The following is a 21,172-nucleotide window of genomic DNA, read 5'->3' on the forward strand; positions in this document are numbered from 1 at the left end:
GGACTACGCTCATAGGGAAATTCCCCAAAATGGTACCCCAAGAGGGAAATTCCAAACACTTTTTTTAACAATTTTTTGGCACGAAACGGGAAAATGCTCGGTAGAACCTCGCATTTTCCCGTTTCTAAGCTTCATACAAATAAATTTCATATTTCAAGACACTATACGTATATTGTCTAAGTATTTTGTGTATAACATGTATAATCAATGTAGTTTGTGTATAACATGAATAATCTACATGATCTATGTAATGCATGTATAATCAATGTAGTTTGTGTATAACACGTATAATCTACATGATCTATGTAATGCTTGTATAATCAATGTAGTTTGTGTATAACATGTATAATCTATGTATTTTGTGTATAACATGTATAATCTATGTATTTTGTGTATAACATGTATAATCTCTGAATTTGTGGATAACATGTATAATCTATGTATTTTGTGTATAACATGTATAATCAATGTATATTGTGTATAACATGTATAATCAATGTATTTTGTGTATAACATGTATCATCCAAAGTTTGACTCGAACTTAATTCCTATACTAGCCTGCATGGCTAGGTAAATTATACTAGCCCTCTTATAAATTCACCAGCCCTCCAAATGCCACCAGGACAACCCTTTCTAGGAGGGGCAGTTGGCATCCCCCTCCCCCCCCCCCCCCCCCCATAAAAGTTTTATATAAATGAAGCTAAATCCTGTGTTCTGGCGCCAGTCAAGGTAGTTAAAAACTTCTATTTGTTGTTCTGGAGCTTTTCCATTAAGGGTTTGAACATGTTTTGTTTCATGAAATTTCTCAGGTTTGTTAAATAAAAAGTTTCTTTGCTCAACATATTTACACAATATTGGTAGTCTTATATGAATCAAAGGTTGGGATGAAGATAAATACACATGATGCAAACATGTTTAAGCCTGTATGTTCTTGTCCTGAGTCAGTGTAATATTCTGTGGATGTCATCTGCTGCTGTATATCATTTTTTTTTAGAACTTTTTTATCAGTTTATGGTACATTTGTCATTTCAGTGCCTTTTTGGCTAACAGTGTGGGACATGTATATGTTTGAGTCTGTTTGAATCATTGCATTATTTGGTCTTTGCTGGTGAGTTGTCTCATTTGCAATCTTATCACATCATATGCAACCATTTTTGTCATCTATGATGAGTTTATATACATGTACTGTGGATTCATTATATTTCTTTAAATACTAATTTTCGTGGACTTCGTGGGTACAGGGAAACCACAAATTTAAATGTTCAACGAATTGCAAATTTTCTGTATGATTAAATGCAGACTTTTGGAAAACCACGAAATCAAATATTCACGAAAATGCAAGTTTTCCTCAATCCACGAAAATTGGTACCCACGAAAATAAATGAATCCACAGTAATAGTGATTAATCAAACCTGTAATTTGTCTGGACCATCCTGAATTAACTGTTCTATAACATCTTTAACATGGTCAGGATCACCAATGTGTACATTTGGCTTGTTAAGAAATTCCATCTGTAACAAATAAAAAAAAACAAATGTACATGTGTCACATTGCAATATGTGTAATGCTTGTGTAATGTATAGCAACATGTGTCAAGTCAAAACATGTGTATTGCAATGCAACATGTGTCAATTCAAAACATGTGTATTGCAATGCAACATGTGTCAATTCAAAACATGTGTATTGCATATCATGTAACATGTGTAATGCATGTGTCATAATACATGTACATGTGTAATGCATGTGTCATAATACATGTACATGTGTAATGTATTTTTCATCAATTGATATGTGTAAAGCATTTCATGTAACATGTGTAACAGCTTCTGATTGATTATTAATTATTTGGATAAAATGCCACTTTCAGCACACCAACCCCTGGGGTTGAAGTCGTAAAACTTTGCTAAGTGCTCGGCCTGACTATTTCAATTCAGATCGGAGTGGACACACCTTGCCTCCTTAGTGCTGACAAGTTAGATGCAGGGGTGGATTTAGTCTGGGGTGTGGGGGCATGTGCCCCAAAAAATTGAAAAGGATGGGTTGTCTTCTTCAGCTTAATAACATATATTTCCCTTATTTTACCTCATAACCATTTTCACTGTATTCCAAACAGAAAAAAAAAACATTTTGTGCCCCCATAACTGAAAACCCTGGATCCTCCCCTGAGATGTACAACATGTGTGTGCCTTAGAAGTTAAAAGTTTAAAAGGTCTTATATGTCATGTAGAAGCTTATTCTTATATTCTGATTCAAACATGGAAGTTGGCTTTTAATGCATGAAACAGCTCACACTATATTATATATATATCAAAAACCTATCAGGATACATGAAATAGCTTCCTTGTAAATACATCGAAGCAGGAAGTTTAACATTTGAACAACACAAAAAAATCTAGCAACGTAGTCCCTTCAGTCTAAAGTATGATGGAGCCTAATTAATATTCAGCATACCATAAATGGCATATAAATGAGCGAGTGGGGAGATATAATTTTAATTAGATTGCATATAGTCACATATTTTAAATGCTGGCACAATTGTGCAAATCATCAATTACTTATCATAAACACTTGAAGTCTTCCTCATCAATATGACTACCAAAGTCAAACAATTGTAAAATATCCAACTAGGTATGAACTCACTAAAAAAAGTAACACTTAGTAGATCTACCCGTACATTGTATTAAAAGTAACACTTAGTAGATCTACCTGTACATTGTATTAAAAGTAACACTTAGTAGATCTACCGGTACATTGTATTAAAAGTAACACTTAGTAGATCTACCGGTACATTGTATCCAAAGTAACACTTAGTAGATCTACCGGTACATTGTATTAAAAGTAACACTTAGTAGATCTACCGGTACATTGTATTAAAAGTAACACTTAGTAGATCTACCGGTACATTGTATTAAAAGTAACACTTAGTAGATCTACCGGTACATTGTATTCAAAGTAACACTTAGTAGATCTACCGGTACATTGTATTCAAAGTAACACTTAGTAGATCTACCGGTACATGTATTAAAAGGAATACTTAGTAGATCTACCGGCACATTGTATTAAAAGGAACACTTAGTAGATCTACCGGTACATCGTATTAAAAGTAACACTTAGTAGATCTACCGGTACATTGTATTACAAGTAACACTTAGTAGATCTACCGGTACATTGTATTAAAAGTAACACTTAGTAGATCTACCGGTACATGTATTAAAAGTAACACTTAGTAGATCTACCGATAAATGTATTAAAAGTAACACTTAGTAGATCTACCGGTACATGTATTATATGCATGATTATGTATTTCCACACATTTTTTTGTTGCTGGGTAGATTGAAATTTAAGTTAATAAGATGCCACAAGAATTAATTTAGTTTACAGTTTTTCCAAATCTTACCATACTTCATGTACTTATGATTTTTCTGTTAGTCCACTAAATTTACTTATCAAGACTGATAACTTATAAATGTGACTGCGTACGAAAGATATGAGAATCGTCCTGATTTCCTCCAATGAAAAGTAAGTGTTAATATATATATATCAGTCAAGTATTAAGTGTCCTATTTTTTGTGCATATCAAATTTATATGGTAAGAATGTTTTGATAACATTTAAACAATCTAGTTTCACTTCTACTTTCAGTTTAGTTACTATATATAATATACATCATCAGTAAAAAAAAAAATCAGAAAATACAAAAATCAAAAACCATGATAAGATAGATCATAGAATTGAAAGATTAACTTAAGGATACAACAGACCAAAGTTTACAAAAAAAAACAATTTAACAATTTCCCTACCTTCCTCTACATGAACATGCTCAAGTCTGTAAGTCAAAAGCATCTAAATAATTTCAACACTACATACTCAGTACTTTTTTACAAATTTATATCAAGGAGTAACTTTGGTATATTTAAAAGTAGAATTATATCAATTCTTGCAAAATTGCATACAAGTAAATCAAAAAGCAGTGAAAAAAACAAACAAAGCTGTCTACAGCATTAAATGATATTAAATCAGCAAATCTGGTATATATTGTAAACAACTGATGCAAAACTATAAACTAAAAATAAACCCAAACAATTCTTGTAAACAACATACCATTTTTTCAATAGTCATATTGACTGAATTTTAGATCCTGCTTTCTAAGCCAAATAATATATAAGTAAATGGATTAATTAACTTCTGGGTATGCTGTTAACCCTCCTACTGTTAAATAAGATAATTTATTTATGATCTGGTTGATACCATTGATGATTTTAAGGGTAATAATATTATATAATATCAAGTTGAAATATTAATGAGATACATGTACATGTAAATACACTTGTTACATAATTATCTGTTCTTTATCGGATACACAAATGATGTAATGTTCTTAATTAATGCTATAATGGAGGATTCTGAACATGCATGCAGGAGGGTCTGGATGGGAGATGGTCTATTATTATGTAAACATTTAATTTTCACCCCTTTTTTCTCTAATCCTTAAAAAAAATATTTTTTACTATGAGTCTCAATACCAATAGAAAACTTCAAAGATATCCAAAGATTCAAATCTTATTTTGCAAATGGTGGCTTTCCCAGTCATTGATTTTAAATCCCATTACCTAACTGTCATTATTGCTTCTTTATATACATGTATGTCATGTATGTAGCAGATATAAAAATTAGAAGATGTGGTATGATTGCCAATTATTGTCTGGTAAGTTGGTATTTCTGTAGTAATGGTAGTGAAAAAACGAAAAAAAGAGGGAAAAAAAACAGGAAATGGCTTTTTAACTGTCTGTAAATATTAAATGTAAAAATGACCCATCTTTGTTCTCCAATTTCATATTTGATAGCTGTCGGCTCAATCTATATATTAAGATGAACCATAGAGTATTATTTAAATATTATTTCCATGATCGAACTAAACAGAAATAGGAAAATTGGACTTAAATAATAATTAAACGAATAGCTCTTTTCGGCAGCATACATTAACAGATTGTAACGAATGGAGTTTTCTGGTTACTTCACACGTATATATACAACAAAAACTTGTCTGTTCGAAATTTTCCATGAACACAAAAAGGACCGAAAATTGTCAGTGATCACATGCTGAGAATCATCTTCCAGGCCAAATATAAACCTAATTATAGAGTTATCAAAAGATTGGCAGTAATGCACATGAAACCTTTGAAGTGAAGACGTTGTTATTCCTTTTACAAAATGTTTTACAATGATTTAAATATTACTTCCATGGTTAAAACTCTAAATTGTCTCCCTTTGGCATTAAAATTGAAATATATTTTTTTAACTCATTGGTGACCTCTATTTTTTTTATTTTTCCAATATTGAATAGGCTGTACTTAAACTAAACAATTGTTAAATTCTAGCAACTTGCATTGTGTAATTTAGTTCTTTTTTTATTTTAATAATATCTCTATTTCTTTAATCGATTCAACAGAAAAAAAAGTTCCTAAACAAATATGCATGCTTCTTTCAAACATGTGTCAAAGGTAGATTATGAGCTTAAATGAAGAATGACTCCATTCTTTATTTTATTTTTCTATAAGTATATGATAAAGTTCGTTTATAGAAAAATAGCGAAATCCAATACTTATAGTTAAACTGATTAATACCTGCGAGCCCCTTAATTGTCTTAATCAGAATCGCAATGATTGATAAAATAATCACAAATATAATATATACTGCCATAACCTATGTTAAAACTTCTTTTAACATCGTCATCCAAATAGGGATAATTGACAGTAGGGAATGAAAAATCGTCCGAGTTTTGTTGTAAATTTGAGTGTGCTATTTTAAAATCTAGTTGGACATGTTGGAAATAATGTCTGATATGTGATACAAGGAGAGTGGTACCAAGATTTCCTGAGAAATACAAGAAAAAACATTATATATCAGGAGAAAGAGACCTTTTATGGTGTTATGCTACTTTTTATAGTGATATACTACTTTTAACAATATTAAAGGATGTTAATTAAAGATATTACTCCTTTTTATTCAACTATACAAAATACTAAATTTTCTCAAATTTTGTTCATCAACATGATCAAAGAAATATAACGACAAAGGCTTGGTATTATTTAAGTAACATTTGCAAATAAAAAGTAATTTAAGATTTTGGTGCTTGTTCTTCCAAAAAAATGATTTCTGCAAAAAAAGTTGACCAGGCAGAATCAACATTCGCCAATATGATATTTTGACCTGATCGACACAACTGTTAATATCTTTTTTTTTTTTAATAATATCTGTCCATGAAATAAATGAATCTGTGAGATTCCTGATTGAATAAATATTTATTATACTAAATATAAACTTGACAGTTAAAACAATGAGCCCAAAATGTTGATTTGAGTGAGTTCACCAATCAAGCCAAATAACATGTCAATAAAGTTTGCACACCTAAGACATCAAATACATTAAATTGAATTACCCTTTTTTTTTCTTCAGAAAAACATGTTTTTTTGCTATCAAGTATATACATGATATATGTTCGTATTATATATTTATATGTATATTCTGTGGACAAATGTTGTAAAACAAGAGATATAATTATTAACACTTGTTGTTGACCAGTTGAATATATAGCCAGATAGCTAAATTGACGAGTGTGAATACAGTTCGATAAATATTAACATGATTAACAAAAGCTGCAGAATAACAAACACGTTTTGACTATTAATATTTCATGCGGTCAACCGTCCTGTCATTAATCATAATCAGATAATGTGCAATCCAAGGAATTTGCATACAAGTTATAAAAATAGATTTTCTGAAGATTGCATGTACTTTTATTAATTATGAATGCCTTAAACCTTATTTTTGTATGCTGATATACTAATTTTAGCAGTATAACACCTATAACACCATTAAATATCTTTTTTCTCGAGATATATATCAGTTTGTTTTTGGGATATTACGTTTTTCTTGTATTTCTCGGGAAATCGTGGTGCCCAAGGAGAGAGTTTTTTTGCACAATGCAATTTCTGAAGTCCTCACTGTGAATTTTAAAATGAACAAACCCAATAAAAGTGCTCTTCCATTGCTTTTTGAGTATTTTTATTTTGTGGTGCATTTGTGTTTTTCTTATATACAACAGTTACTTGTTTCGAAGTCGACTATCTAAATTATTCTATGATGGATATCCTTTGACTGTTTTTTTAGTACTAGTAGTCTGACAGAACTTGAAGTAATTTCTAGCTGCCGAACCATAGCTCATAGGTCCTTATGTTATTTTTTGACTATTTGCGGACAGTCAAACAATAACATAAGGACCTATACCTGTTACCTGTTACCTGTCTGGTAGGTTCACCCTTTCTAAGGGTCACTCCCAATGGGATTTATTTAGGTTAGTAAATTAAATATGTACATTATTTACAGTTGTACATTTAAACTTTTAAAGAATTATACCTGTACAGTAACACCATAAACCAAGAAACTCCTACTTTCACTTGATAGACTGATATTGTTCATTTAGTCAAATTTAACTCTTGTTCAACAGGGTTGTTCGTTTTGTATGTAGACCATAGCATAATGTTCGTGTGATATTCTCAATGTCTCTGATATTTTGATGTTTGATTTTAACTATTTCCTTGATCTTTTTAGATGATGAGTCCAGAATAAACTGCACCATTTGTCCTTCATTCATAATTTTATCGAATATCTTGTTGCCTATATTGTTTTTCACATATGATATAAGTGTTGTTAAATGTTTATCTCTTTCGGTTTTCAGTGCATTGCATTCCAGCATAAAATGTTCTGTATCTTCTGTAGCTGAATTACATAATTGGCACATATCCTGCTCCACATTTCTGCTAAACTTGGCTCTATCTACTTGGAGTGTATAAGTCCTTGTTATAAGTTTTGCTTTTATTTCTGCTTTTTTTACCTCTAAGGTGTTATTTGAAGTGAATTTCCATATTTGGTGAGCATGTCCAATTGGCCTTGCTTTAATGTCAAGGTACTTCATTGTTGATTTTTCCAATTTTTCCATCTCCCATTTCTCTGCCCAATAATCTTGAATTGCACACTTGACAGTTGTTTTCCATTTTTCTCTAGTTGGTTTGACTAATAGCAGTTCTTGAGCTTTTGGCAGTTTGTACTTTGATAGAGCAGTTTCCAATCTACTTATGAACGTGTTTGCAGTTTGTTTTGACATTACAAGTTGTCTTTCTATAATTCTGTACTCTATGCTGGTATTGTCTTGAATAATGCCTCCAAAGAAATTGAGAAGCAGTCGGTCCACAGTTGACTGTATTGGTTCTATACCAAGTAGACAATAGTTGGCAGCACTAGCAACTCTTTTTGGCAGTCCTTGTATCTGTCTGCAGATTTGTAGTTGCAGTCTCTCCAATTTTGTGATGTCAGACTTTGTATAGTTTAGGACTTCCATACCATACAGGCTCCTTGGCAAGGCATAAGTTTGCCAGAGTCGTGCCGAGACGATTGGTGACATTCCTTTTCTGGCACTCAGTCCAGGACCAAGCATAGCATATATTGTACGACGTGCCACTTTTAATCGGTCTTCTATATTCACTTTGTTCTTAATAGTTCTAATAAGACCCAGATGTTTAACCTCGTTCTTTTCGTCGATTTTTTTATCTCCTAGATAAACATTCAGCTGTTGTTGAACTTTTGTTAACGGCACAATTTCCGATTTTGCAGGATTGATTGCCACGAAGTCTTTGTTTGTCATATCGTTGACTATATCAAGTAAAGCCTGAACCTCATGCTCTTTGCTGGCAAGTATGGCAATGTCATCTGCACAAGTTGGAGCGACAACGTTAATGTTGCCTATTCGTGCACCGATATTAGATCGCTCTAATGCTTCTAAGATGTTGTTGTTATAGCGTTTGTATAGTACAGTTGATAACTTTGCACCTTGTCTTACACCTATTTCTTGCGTAAACTTATCTGAAATGCTGTTATTCCACTTGACCTTTACAGTTACATTCCTGTACATATTTCTTAGTAGTAACCACATATTTCCCACAATTCCATCATGGTACATTTTGTTAAAAAGGATTTCGTGATGTAGTTTATCGAAAGCTTTTTGAGCATCTAATGTTAGCAATATGAGTTCTTCTAGGATCTCCTTGTAAAAGTCTGCTGCTGCAGATACAATAAAGGCGGTATTCAATGACGATGTTTTTTCTGTGAAGCCTCTTTGTAGCTTACTTTGAACTTTCAGTAATTTTGGTTCTAACCGGTCTTTTAAAATTCCTTCTATTAGAGTAGAAAAAGTATTGGTTACTGTAATACCTCTATAATTTTCTGGATGTAGTTTATCTTTCCCACTCTTGTGTACAGGAGAAACAACTCCTTCTTTTGTTTCTTGTGGCAGATCTTTATCCTTAAATATAAGGTTCACTATTTGCACTATGTATGATAAAAGTTCTTCTGGCATTAGTTTGAAATGCTCTGCTGACAGTCCATCGGGACCAGGACTTTTTCCAGATTTGAGTGCTTTAATTACTTCCTGTACTTCCAAAACATTAGTATTGTCAATTTCCATATTTCTTTCTGTTTCTAGTTCTTCTATTATTTTGTTTTGTACCTCTATCACTCTAAGTTTTTCTGTACAAAAATTTTGGTTATTGTTGAGATTGTCAAGCTTGTATAGATTTTCAAAATAATCTTTCCATCCACTCATCATAAGTTCTGGATCTGATTCCTCAATACCCTTAAAAACCATAGTATCAGTTAAATTTTTGTTACATTTTCTTTGGCCATTTACGAGTTTGTGGAATAACTTTGAGTCATTTTGAGATGCCTGCATAATTTTCTCAGTTAGCGTATTTCTTTTCGAAGCATGTGCACGCCTTTGTGCACTTCTCAGTACTTTACGTGCCTTGTTCATTCCTTTATACTTGATATCATCTAGCCTATCATTTTTCCATTCAAAGAAAGCCAACTTTGACAGTTTTGATGCATTGCTTATTTCTTTATTCCAGATCCCTCTACCAACTGTCTTTACAGTGATTGTTTCTCTGTAGTTAGGTATTGATTTTTTACCTGCACTATGAAGTAAGTCTATTAATTTTGAGATTTCATTTGACGCATTATCTAGGTTGACAGTGTCTATGTTTGTCACCGATTCTCTGATTGCTTCCTGATATTTCTCCTTATCACATCGTGCCCAGTTTGGCCTTTTTATAATTTGTTTTTTACCAACACTACTCTGTGAGGCCTTTATTACTCCATGTATTCTTGCTGTTAGAAGCGTGTGATCCGATACATTCAGAGGATTTCTATCTTCTATCTTGACTGTATATATAAAGTTGACATCACAATCTTTGTGTAAGATATAGTCGATCTGAGAAGACATCGCTCCGTTATGATGATAAAATGTTGGAGCCTTTGGGTAATTGTCTGTTAAGCACAAGCCATTGTTTTCAATAAAGCATTTAAAGCGTTTATCTCTTGATCTATCATCCCGAAAGAGGGAAGCATTCATATCTCCGCATAAAATAACTTGGTATCCAGTATGATGGTACTTTTCTATTATCTCTTCTATTTGAGAGAGAATGTCAATATAAAGTTCATCTCCATGTTTATTATGAGACGGCATGTAAACACCAATAAGACACAATGGGTTATTTGAAATGTTAAAAGTTAAAACAACAATACGGTCATTTCCATCAGATGTAAATTTCACAGCTCTATCAATATCTTTTCTCCAAAAGACAGCAGTCCCACCATATCCTCTATTTCTTACGAGTATCTCTGTATCTAAATCATCATCTACGGATTTTGCCTCACATACATGTGTATCATTTACCTCCTGTAGTTTATGCTTATCACACGAATATAGCCAGTGTTCTTGTACAAATAATATGTCACATTTTTTTAGTACATTGACAAGGTAGAGTTGATTTGATAGAGCATTCTGTACATTAAGAGTTCCTATTGTAAATTGCCGTGTAACGCCTTCTGTGTTGAGGCCCGGCCGTGCTCTAAAAAATGATGTTGTTGATCACTATCCTCAGTACTAGATATTGGTTCTTTGACTAGATCTTGCCTACCACAGTCTAAATTTGTCATATTAGCATGATTTCCTGTAGAAACGTTGTCCTTATTTGGCTCAGTATCACAGTTTTTTGGTTCAGTAGTACTGCACATAGATACATTTTCAACGTTTTGGCATTTTTCAGTCATTGGCGACTGGCCAGCTATATCTTGTTGTACTATGAGCTTATTATAATTTTGTCTCTTATTTTTCTGTACGTGTTTCTTGGGTACAATAGGTTCTGGTATACACTGCCTTGGTTGAATATGTTGGTTTGTATTGTAGGGTTGCCGGCTAGACAATATTGGATTTTGGAAAATTACTGCCTGATTTGCATACTGACGGCAATTTTGTTGGCTGTATAAAACCTTTGCATGATGGTGGCTATTCATTGTAGCAGTTGTCATATTATGAGGATGTACTATATGAGTAGATTGTGTTGGATGGTAAAGTGTTGATCGTGGCATTGTATATTGTTGATGAAAGACAGACGGTGCTGTTGGTATTGGCTGATGATAAACAGGTGGTGCTGTTGGTATCTGTTGATGATAAACAGGTGGTGCTGTTCTTAACGGCTGATGATAAACAGGTAGCGCTGTTGTTATAGGCTGATTGTAGTCTGTTGTTTCCAATGTATTGGGTTGTTGTTGAGGTACAGATGATACTGTGCTGGTTCCATGTTGAGTCATACGATCCATCTTTGCATTCAGTTCACTTACTTCTAGATGATGTTTCATGTTTAGTTCGTGGATAGTGAATTTATGTTGCATTTCTAACTTTAGAATGTCTAGTTGCGATTTGATCGAAGCTTCAAATTGACAAAGTCTGTTATTCAGAGTATTTGTTTGCTCATTCTGTTCATACACTTTACTCTCACTGGCAATATTGTTACTATTGAGTTTTCTCTGGAGTAGTGTAATAGTATTTTCATAATCACGGTTTTGTTCCTCTAGCATGATGATGCGGGCTTTATGGGCTGATAATTGCTCATCTGTTTCAGTATAAACAATCTTTTTATTTCTCTTTGTTTTTGGTTTTGTTAAATTTTGGTCACAGTTTTGATTTACATCCGTCACACTTGATACTTTTTTGTCTTTAGTGAATACTGTTTTTTCAAGTGTTTCTTCACTTTGTGGTATTTCTTGGCTGGATAGATTTATAGAGCCTGAAGTAATTTTCCCTGTTACGCTTGGATGTTTTATCATATTCACAGATTGTTCATTAGTCCTTTTGTGTGAAGACAGAGGTAAAAAGGTTCCCTGTACATCATTATCTTCAAATGTTGAGGATGTCCTTGTGGTGTATCTGTTTGTATCTGCCTCGCTTATAATTTCGATTGAGTCTTCATGTACATCATTTCTTATTGGCTGAGATACAGATGGTGTCATGACACCTTCTCTGTCTGTTTCAAGGTCAAAGTATACCAAGCTTCTATGACATTCATCTTGAATTGCAGTTGCACATTCATCTTGATCAAGCAGGGTACAGAGATGACAAGTGTAGAGCATATCAATATCAGTAGTATGTTTTTCAAACAGCTCATCAGATAAGACGGTACAGTATTTGTGTAGCCACATGTCGCAGGCATTGCATTCTATTGAATCGCTATCAGTTACTGCAAGTTCACAAATGGGACATATATTGTTATCTATACTGTCCTTTCTATTTCTAGGTTCTGGATAAACAATAGTTTTTGGTGGATGTTCAATTGACAGCAAGATGTTCCTAGGAGACATGCTCATGATTGAATTGTTATCTATAGTCAATGGACTGTTTGTGGAATTGTTTAACTCATCACTTTGATCTTTATTTGTATTATTATTTACCATGTGAGAGGGTTTTGTTGTTGATTTCGGCTGGTTTGCTAAAACTGTCAAGCAGATTTCTAATATTTTATCGTTCACCAATTTCGCCTCTTTTTGATTCACAGTTTTCAAAATTTCTGGAAGGTCTGAACATATAAAGTCTTGATATAACCTGCCGTTTACATCCATTTTACTCGTTGTGTTGAACATATTTATTCTAAAATGTTGGCGCTTGTCACTATAAACATTTCCTTTCCCTTTGATGGAGAGGGACTCTTCCACGATAGCCTTTTCTACTGATCTATTATTAGTTTTACTAGTCTTAAAGGTTTTACTATATGTTTTTGTATTGCTACTATCATAGAATTTATATATGGCCTGCTTGTATAGCTCATATGCCCCTGGTGTAAAAGTCATGACTAACGTACCTCTTTTAAGTTGAATATCCACACTGTGTTCCCTTTCAGCTGCTTCAATCTTTTTTACCAATGCATTTTTCTCATTTAGTTTGTATTTCATTTGAGTTTCAGATTTGCTAGGAGTATATAGCTCTCTCGGAGTTATTTTCCTGCTTGGCCTTGATTGAACTATGGATGTCGCCATCTTGGAAAGGTCACTTCCGGTAAAAAGTTCAAACTAAACAATAACACTATTTAAAAGTTTCTAAAACACTAAAATCAAGTTTCTATATTACATCTATGTAGGAGGTTCTTTCGGTATATAATGTTAATAAAATACGCTAAGAACAAATGACATTTAAAGGTCCAAATGTCTATGTGCTGCTATATACATGTGCTGTAAAAATCACTCATGCACGGCGGAATAAAAACTGACTCAAGTTCATCTTAAAATGTTTGTTTAAGAATAAAAGTCTTTAAAACACAAATCTTGGTATAAAATGGTGCTACTATACAGTAAAATACCTAAATAGAACGTGATAGTTGGTGATAAATCTTAAAAATATTGGGAGTGCTCTGTGCCTTGCTTGCTTCAGTCCGCCCTGGTCATTATATAAAATAAAAATATATGGTTCCGCAGCTAAGTAATTTCATGATTTACCAAAAATTACATCATTTGTCTTTGAAACGATTCCCTCAGAAAATATTTTTTGAAAACTTCCAATTTGACATTTGTATTACCATCTGAAATAGTTTGATGTAGGGAGTTTTGCTGAAGTAACGTTTTACCAAAGAAAATGTTCTCATTCAAAATTTTGTTCGATTATATTTCTGCTTACCTCCCCTTTAGAATAATCTAAATAAAAACCAACTTTGGAAAAGGAATCAGTAAACTCCGGATAACGAGATCGACCAGTACGTGTCTTCTGGGACGTCCGCTACAAAGTAAAAGGTCTCGTTATCATATCTTCTGTTTCAACAACAACAAAAAAACATAATCAATAAAAAATGTTTTTTCTATATGAAATAAGTACAAAATTTTAAAATGTATCATAGCCTTCAATGAATGGTATACTGTAGAATAGAATATTTTTTTCAAAAAAAACCCCAGGGCTAATAAAAGAGCATATAAAGTAAAACATCATAAAATCAGTCATAATTGATTGAAATAAATTGATAATTAAAAAAATTAACACCACAGTGTACATGCATATTTAGTATATTATCCATCGGTAAAATATCAGAGCCATCAACCTTCTTCTTCTTAATTTGTATTACATGTAGCTTCCTATAGACAGGAACACCTCTAATGATATTAGAGTATATACGAGAATTTTGTGGAAAAATAAAAATTATGAATGCACAATTAAGCAATAAAATAACATTGATATATATATATATGCATTCGTTACAATATTTATTTTACTAGTTATCAATATCCTGATCTTAATCTAAAACACTCGCCAATAAAATAGCAGCCCATTTTCTTCTTTTCAAACCATACTGAAAAATTTACAAAAGTTTATTTTAAGTTTTTTTTTTAAATTATAACTGCAAATGTAAGAAAGTTATTGAATAAAATACTTCTCGCTTATTCTATGTTAAATAAAATGCTTCGCTGAGTGCAGATTGATACAACACTGAACAGATGGGGCAAATTTGGACACAATATATTCAATATATTCAAGCTTGATACTGCCGTCTGAAATTGGATTGTAATCATGTTTTTTTTTTACATAGTATAGGTTTCTGACACAAAATAAATGTGTCCAAAGTTCTAACAAAACTATCGAGCAATACTGTACAATTGAAAATTTTAAAACTTTTCAAAAATTCGAAATTGAAAAAAAAAAATGAAAAAAATTAAGTATGAATTTCTTTCAAAAAATTATAACCCCCCTCCAACTTATTGAAAAGTGGAGCAATAACCCCAAAACTCAATTTCAACCTTTCCTATTTAGTATGGAACCTTGTAGTATGATTTCAGAGGGATCTATACAATTAACTAAACACAAGTTATTGTCTGGAAACTAGAAAAATGCTTCCTTTCGGTCCCTAAATCCAACATGTATGGGACAATTCACCCAACAATCAATCCAAGCATTCCCTTTTTTTTTAAATTGAACCTTGTGTGGATCAATATAAGAGAGATCCATACATTAACACACAAGTTATTGTCCGGAAACTAGAAAAAAAAAATGGGGGGGGGGAGGGGCCCTTAATTCCTGAACTGTTAACTCTTAAATTAAAATGAATTAAAACCTTCTACTTGTGCATGGAATTGAACATTGACCATTGTGGTACAATTTCAGAGCAATTGATTCTGAAATACTTACACATAAATTATTTTCCTGAAAACAAAAAAAAATGTTTGTTTTGGGCCCTTTTTCCTAAAAGGATGGAACAATCATCCCCAAAATCAACCCAAACCTTTCTTTTGTGGTATTGAGCCTTCATAAAAATATTCATAGAGTTCCATTGACTTAAACTAAACTTATTTTCCAGAAACCAATATGTCTTCGGACTACGACAAAGACGACGCAAACGACAACATCATACCATTATGCGATAAAAAATATGTATATTTACAGTCGAATAAAAAAAATAACTGTGTTTTTTGTAATCCTGTAACAATTTTCTTTTATACAATTATCTTTCAAAGCAAAGTAAGTACCAAGCTTCAATTTTATGAATAATTTAAGTTTATTCCATAAATGTTAAATAGCTTTTACATAGATCTAAGAAGACAACTCTACATCCAAGCTATTATAAATTGTAAAAAGTAAAACATTATCCTATAGGTCAAGGTATACTGCCTTCACAAAAAATACTAGTGTATAAAACCATTCAATTAAGGAAATTTTAAAACCAACGGTCCAATTTTCATAAAATCCAAGAATTGAGAAACACCTATCGGAACTACATCAACAAACGGCAACCTCTGAACCACATCAACAAACGACAACCTCTGAACAACAGCTTCCTGACACATATAAAAAAGAAGATGTGGTATGATTGCCAATGAGACAACTATCCACAAAAGACATCTATGTAGCCTTTATTTTTAACACACTTACGTTAAGATCTAATTGGTTGGACAAGCCTGACAAAGAGGTTATAAATTAGATGGAGATCATGATGAAACAGCAACCAATCATAGAGATTATGAAAGCGGCTTTACATATAAGATCATATCAGAGACATTTATATACAAATAAACCACAAGAGAACAGCCCATACCGCATAGTCAGCTATAAAAGGCCCCGAAATGACAAATGTAGAACAATTGAAACGAGAAAACTACAACCTAATTTATGTACAAATAAATTGATTCGCCGAGCGCAGCTTGATACGACAGCAGAGGTCCAATTCTGAACAGTTGGTTACAGGTCTGAATTTAGATTGTAATTAAATATTTGACACATAATAGGGTTTCTGACACAGAATAACTGTAGTAAAAGAACTTAGAATTGGCTATATAATTTGCAGTTTTTAATTATTCAATTGTTTGTTTTTCTTCAATAAACTATGCTGTTGCGAATTGACCTCCCCCTAAAAAAACACAAAAAATAGCCCCTTTTTTTATCTTTTGTGCAAGACTCTTTTAAAATTTGCTGTAGCAATTAAGCCCCCTTTTTTTTTGCAAAAAAGAGAATTATTTGAAGATATTTTCTTTTCAAATTTCTTAAATCTTGAGAAAAAATTGTCCCCCTCCTTTAAACAATTTCTTTTTTTACACACACACACCCTTTTTTAAAAATCTCCTTCAAGATATATATGGTCATAATCTCAATTCAAATTTCCAATGGAGTTTGCAACCATAATTACCCATTTAAATACATCATAAATGTCTTCAATTAGAAAATGACATATATAATCATGGCTAAAATTAATATACATTAATCAGCATTTTTGATAGTAACTTCTAAAATAAATTGACAGATAAATAACGTCAAGAAATACAACATTTCTTCATACATAATTTAAAAGCAGTTGTGAGGTAGGTTATTCAAACATAACATTGTACTTTAAAGTTATTGCCCATTCACCAGGAAACACCTTTTTGACCCTAATTCCTAACCAGTTTGAGCCATAACCCTCGATGGTAATCCTAACCATCCCTTAGTGGTTTGGAAACTTGTGGTATACTTAATTTCAATGAGATCTATATACGCCAGCAGCACCTGCATACGGGATATATATCTCCCAATTGATACGATATTCCCGTGCTTGCATTTCCAATCATGATTTTCTTGATAGAGGATTGCTGCTCACAAGGAAGCTATTAAACAAAGAGTTCCAAATCGTGAAGTTGAAATCATCCCTTCGTAAAATTTACGGACGCCATCACGAGTTGGTTGACCGTTATGAAATAACCGTTTCTCAAATGATATCGGATTCGTTCCTTACGTCGTAACTACAATCCCCTTCCCTTTCATGAATGTGACCTACCGAATAAGACTATTTACCGGATTTGTAATCACATAAGCAACACGACGGGTGCCACATGTGGAGCAGGACCCGCTTACCCTACCCGAGATCACCGGCCTAGTTTTTGGTGGGGTTCGTGTTGTTGATTCTTTAGTTTTCTATGTTGTGTCATGTGTACTATTGTTTTTCTGTTTGTCTTTTTCATTTTTAGCCATGGCGTTGTCAGTTTGTTTTTAGATTTATGAGTTTGACTGTCCCTTTGGTATCTTTTGTCCCTCTTTTAAAATCATAACCCCCAATCTCAATCTACCTTTTGTGGTTATAAACCTTGTGTGTAAATTTCATAGATTTCTACTCATTTATACTAATGTTTTTGTCCGGAAACCGAAATATAGATTCCGTTCGTTAACATAAAAATTGTCTTCGGACAACGCTGTTGCCTTCGACGACGACGACGACGAAGTGATACCAATATACGACCTCAATTTTGTTTGCGGTCGTATAAAAATTTACGAAAAAAACATCAAATGCAACAAACGACATCCACTGAATTACAGACAGCTGACTTGGGACATGCCCAAAAACACAGAATGTGGCAGGGTTAAACATGTTAGCGGGACGGACCAAACCACCCCCTAACCTTGGACAGTGGTGTAACAGTATAACATAAGAACGAACTATAAAAATCAGTTGAAAAAGGCTTAACTTGACGCATCAGATGGATATCAGAATAGAAATACATCTAACAAAAACCCAGAGTAGTCGTATGACGGGTACTTGTATATCCCCGAAACAAAAACTCAGAGTAGTCGTATGACGGGTACTTGTATATCCCCGAAACAAAAACTCAGAGTAGTCGTATGACGGGTACTTGTATATCCCAACAACAAAAACTCAGAGTAGTCGTATGACGGGTACTTGTATATCCCAACAACAAAAAGACACTGCCAATGTTTGCACCTGTCCTAAGTCAGGAATCTGAATTACAGTAGTTGTCGTATGTTTATGTAATATATACGTGTTTCTCGTTTCTCGTTTTTTTATATAGATAAGACCGTTGGTTTTCCCGTTTAATTGAATGGCTTTACACTAGTAACTTTGGGGCCCTTTATAGCTTGTTGTTCGGTGTTAGCCAAGGCTCCTTGTTGAAGGCACGGTACATTGGCCTATAATTGTCTTACTTTTTTAAAAATTGTTATTTGGGTGGAGAGTTGTCTCATTGGCACTCACACCACATCTTCCTATATCTACTAAGTATACTGATCTGAGAGTACTCTCAGTTTCTGACAGCTACTTCAAAGCCACTAAAAATACTAAAACAAAATCATGCATCTAAGACTAAATTATTAATCAATACATATCCAATATCCAATGGATTAAGTGTAAAGGCGACATAAACAGTCAAAGAAAAACATGACCTTAATTGTGCAATGCCAATTGCAAGATATAGGTGTCGACAGATTGAAGATCCATGAATGTGTATATGTATGTATAACAATAATAATTAGTTTGCTTTTGATTGACTGATAACAAAATCATTATAATTCAATATTCAATGATCTAATTACAGTGTTAAATTGGTAAACTTTTAGAATAGTTTATTCAAAGGATCTAAGATCATAAATGATAATATTAAAAAGAAGATCTACGCGGTATGATTGCCAATGAGACAACCGTCCACAAGAGACCAAAATGACACAGACATTAACAAATATAGGTTACCGTACGGCCTTCAACAATAAGCAAAGCCAATCCCACAAAGTCAGCTATAAAAGACCCCGAAATGACAATGTAAAACAATATTCAAACGAAAAAAAATAACGGCTTTATTTATATAAAAAAGTAAAGTATTTCGAATTTTATTTAAAATCTTTTATGGGGTTTCTTTATATAAAATACGGACTTGAACATTGCATTATATGGGGGCACCCATCAAGTATTTCCAACACCTCCAAACCAATTATTAAAGTTTTCTAAAATTGCTCCATTTTTAATCAATTAATGTATTATGGACCCTCTATTTCGAATTTTCGGTAAAAATATTTTTGATGCTTCAATATCTAAAATACGGACTTTGCCATAGCCCTATATTGGGCGTACCTATTTTAAATCCACAACTTCATTCAGACATTTGTCATAACTTAATGAATCTTTTTCAGATTCCTTATCAGTTAATTCAATTGTGCACCTCTTATTTTGATTTTTCGAAAATTCAGCAGTTTTCTATATTCATGATAAGGACTTTTCCACTACCTTATTGGGTGGAACCCATTTACTATACGCAACTTTCAAAAACTTAAATTATATTAATAAAACTTTCTCAGATTCTTTATTAATTTTTGGTGGTTTATTTTTTTCCAAAACATGGACTTTAGAAGTGGCGGGGTATAATTTCGTCAATTCTTTCCTCAATACCTCATTTTTTTAAACAAAGCTTTCTCTATCTATTTTTTGTAATTTTAGAAGAGACAAGCTTGATTTATGTTATCACCAATTGGTCAACGACAGACGGTGTAAATAGCCTTAAAAAATGTAATAGCTAAACAGATAACTACAACGACACACCAATACAAAGTCCACAAGCGAATCATGTATTGCTTTTTAGGCATTTGATTTTAAATAAGACTGACAGAACAAAAATATAATTATTTTGCCGTCTACAAAAATCATCAGAAATATATTTGTATTGTCTGATGAAAGAAATTTCACGTTATAATTCCATGGACAGTTCATAATATCATATAGACACATATATACCTTCAAATTGCCGTTTTTTTTCCCCTTCAAAATCACGACTGGTCATACAGACAAAAAATCTGAAATCGCTTCTAGAATACAGTCAGTTTTAGACTGATCGTACAGCAATATATTTTGGGATCCTCAAGGAAAACATATTTTTTATTTGAAATACGAACATTCTACTTAAATACGGTAAGAATATTTAAACTATATATATAACTGTAAACTGATGCAAATATTTGCAATAAAAGATTATTTGCTTTGTACTACGAGAGCAAAATTGTCCATCGATTTCTCTTTTTTCTATGAAGTTGGTGTGATGCACACGTATATTTTATATTCTAATGCATGTTTTTGTTACAGTTACTCATATTTATGATGCTATACATACATTGAAGATGTTCAGAGCACTTTATAGTTGTAGGAGGAAACAAATGATGAGAAAAAGCACCGTAAGCAAAATCGTTTTGTTAACCAGCATCTCAAAGCCATTATACATCTGTACAGTGGTCCATTCTTAGATAAAGCCAACAAGTAAACGCATCGCCCGACTTACGAAACTCGCTTAAGCTTTTTTATAGTCTAGTTGGTCTTTTTCATGGTGTATATGGCTTGAATTTAAAATAATCAAGGGAAAAAAAGTCACATCGTTTGGAAAATTGTGTTAATTTGGTCTCTTGTGGTGAGTTGTCTCATTGGCAAGCATACCGCATCTTCTTTTTTTTTATATATATTTTAAGATTTGCTTGCTACTGAGACGGCATGACAACAAACGTGGGTATATCA

General features: G+C 32.7%; 1 protein-coding gene across 6 annotated transcripts in view; it reads right to left on the reverse strand.

Moving 5' to 3' along the window:
* LOC134700846 (7-methylguanosine phosphate-specific 5'-nucleotidase A-like) overlaps positions 1–14,073 on the reverse strand; it is a 28,140-nt gene extending 14,067 nt beyond the window's left edge. For 2 of the 6 annotated variants that reach the window (XM_063562000.1, XM_063562001.1), the window contains exons 1-2: positions 13,958–14,073; positions 1,413–1,511 (exon numbers count right to left, since the gene is read on the reverse strand). In XM_063562000.1, coding sequence (XP_063418070.1) covers positions 1,413–1,511; positions 13,958–14,023 — 165 coding nt within the window. In that variant the 5' untranslated portion in view covers positions 14,024–14,073. Of the gene's footprint in view, positions 1–1,412; positions 1,512–3,397; positions 3,524–4,100; positions 4,231–13,957 lie in introns of those variants that run through there. The other 4 variants (XM_063562002.1, XM_063562003.1, XM_063562005.1 and 1 more) reach the window with 2 other exon arrangements.
* Positions 14,074–21,172: the final 7,099 nt, after the last annotated feature.

This window comes from Mytilus trossulus, unplaced genomic scaffold (assembly GCF_036588685.1).
Source record: "Mytilus trossulus isolate FHL-02 unplaced genomic scaffold, PNRI_Mtr1.1.1.hap1 h1tg000174l___fragment_2___debris__unscaffolded, whole genome shotgun sequence".
In the NCBI taxonomy this organism is placed as follows: domain Eukaryota; kingdom Metazoa; phylum Mollusca; class Bivalvia; order Mytilida; family Mytilidae; genus Mytilus; species Mytilus trossulus.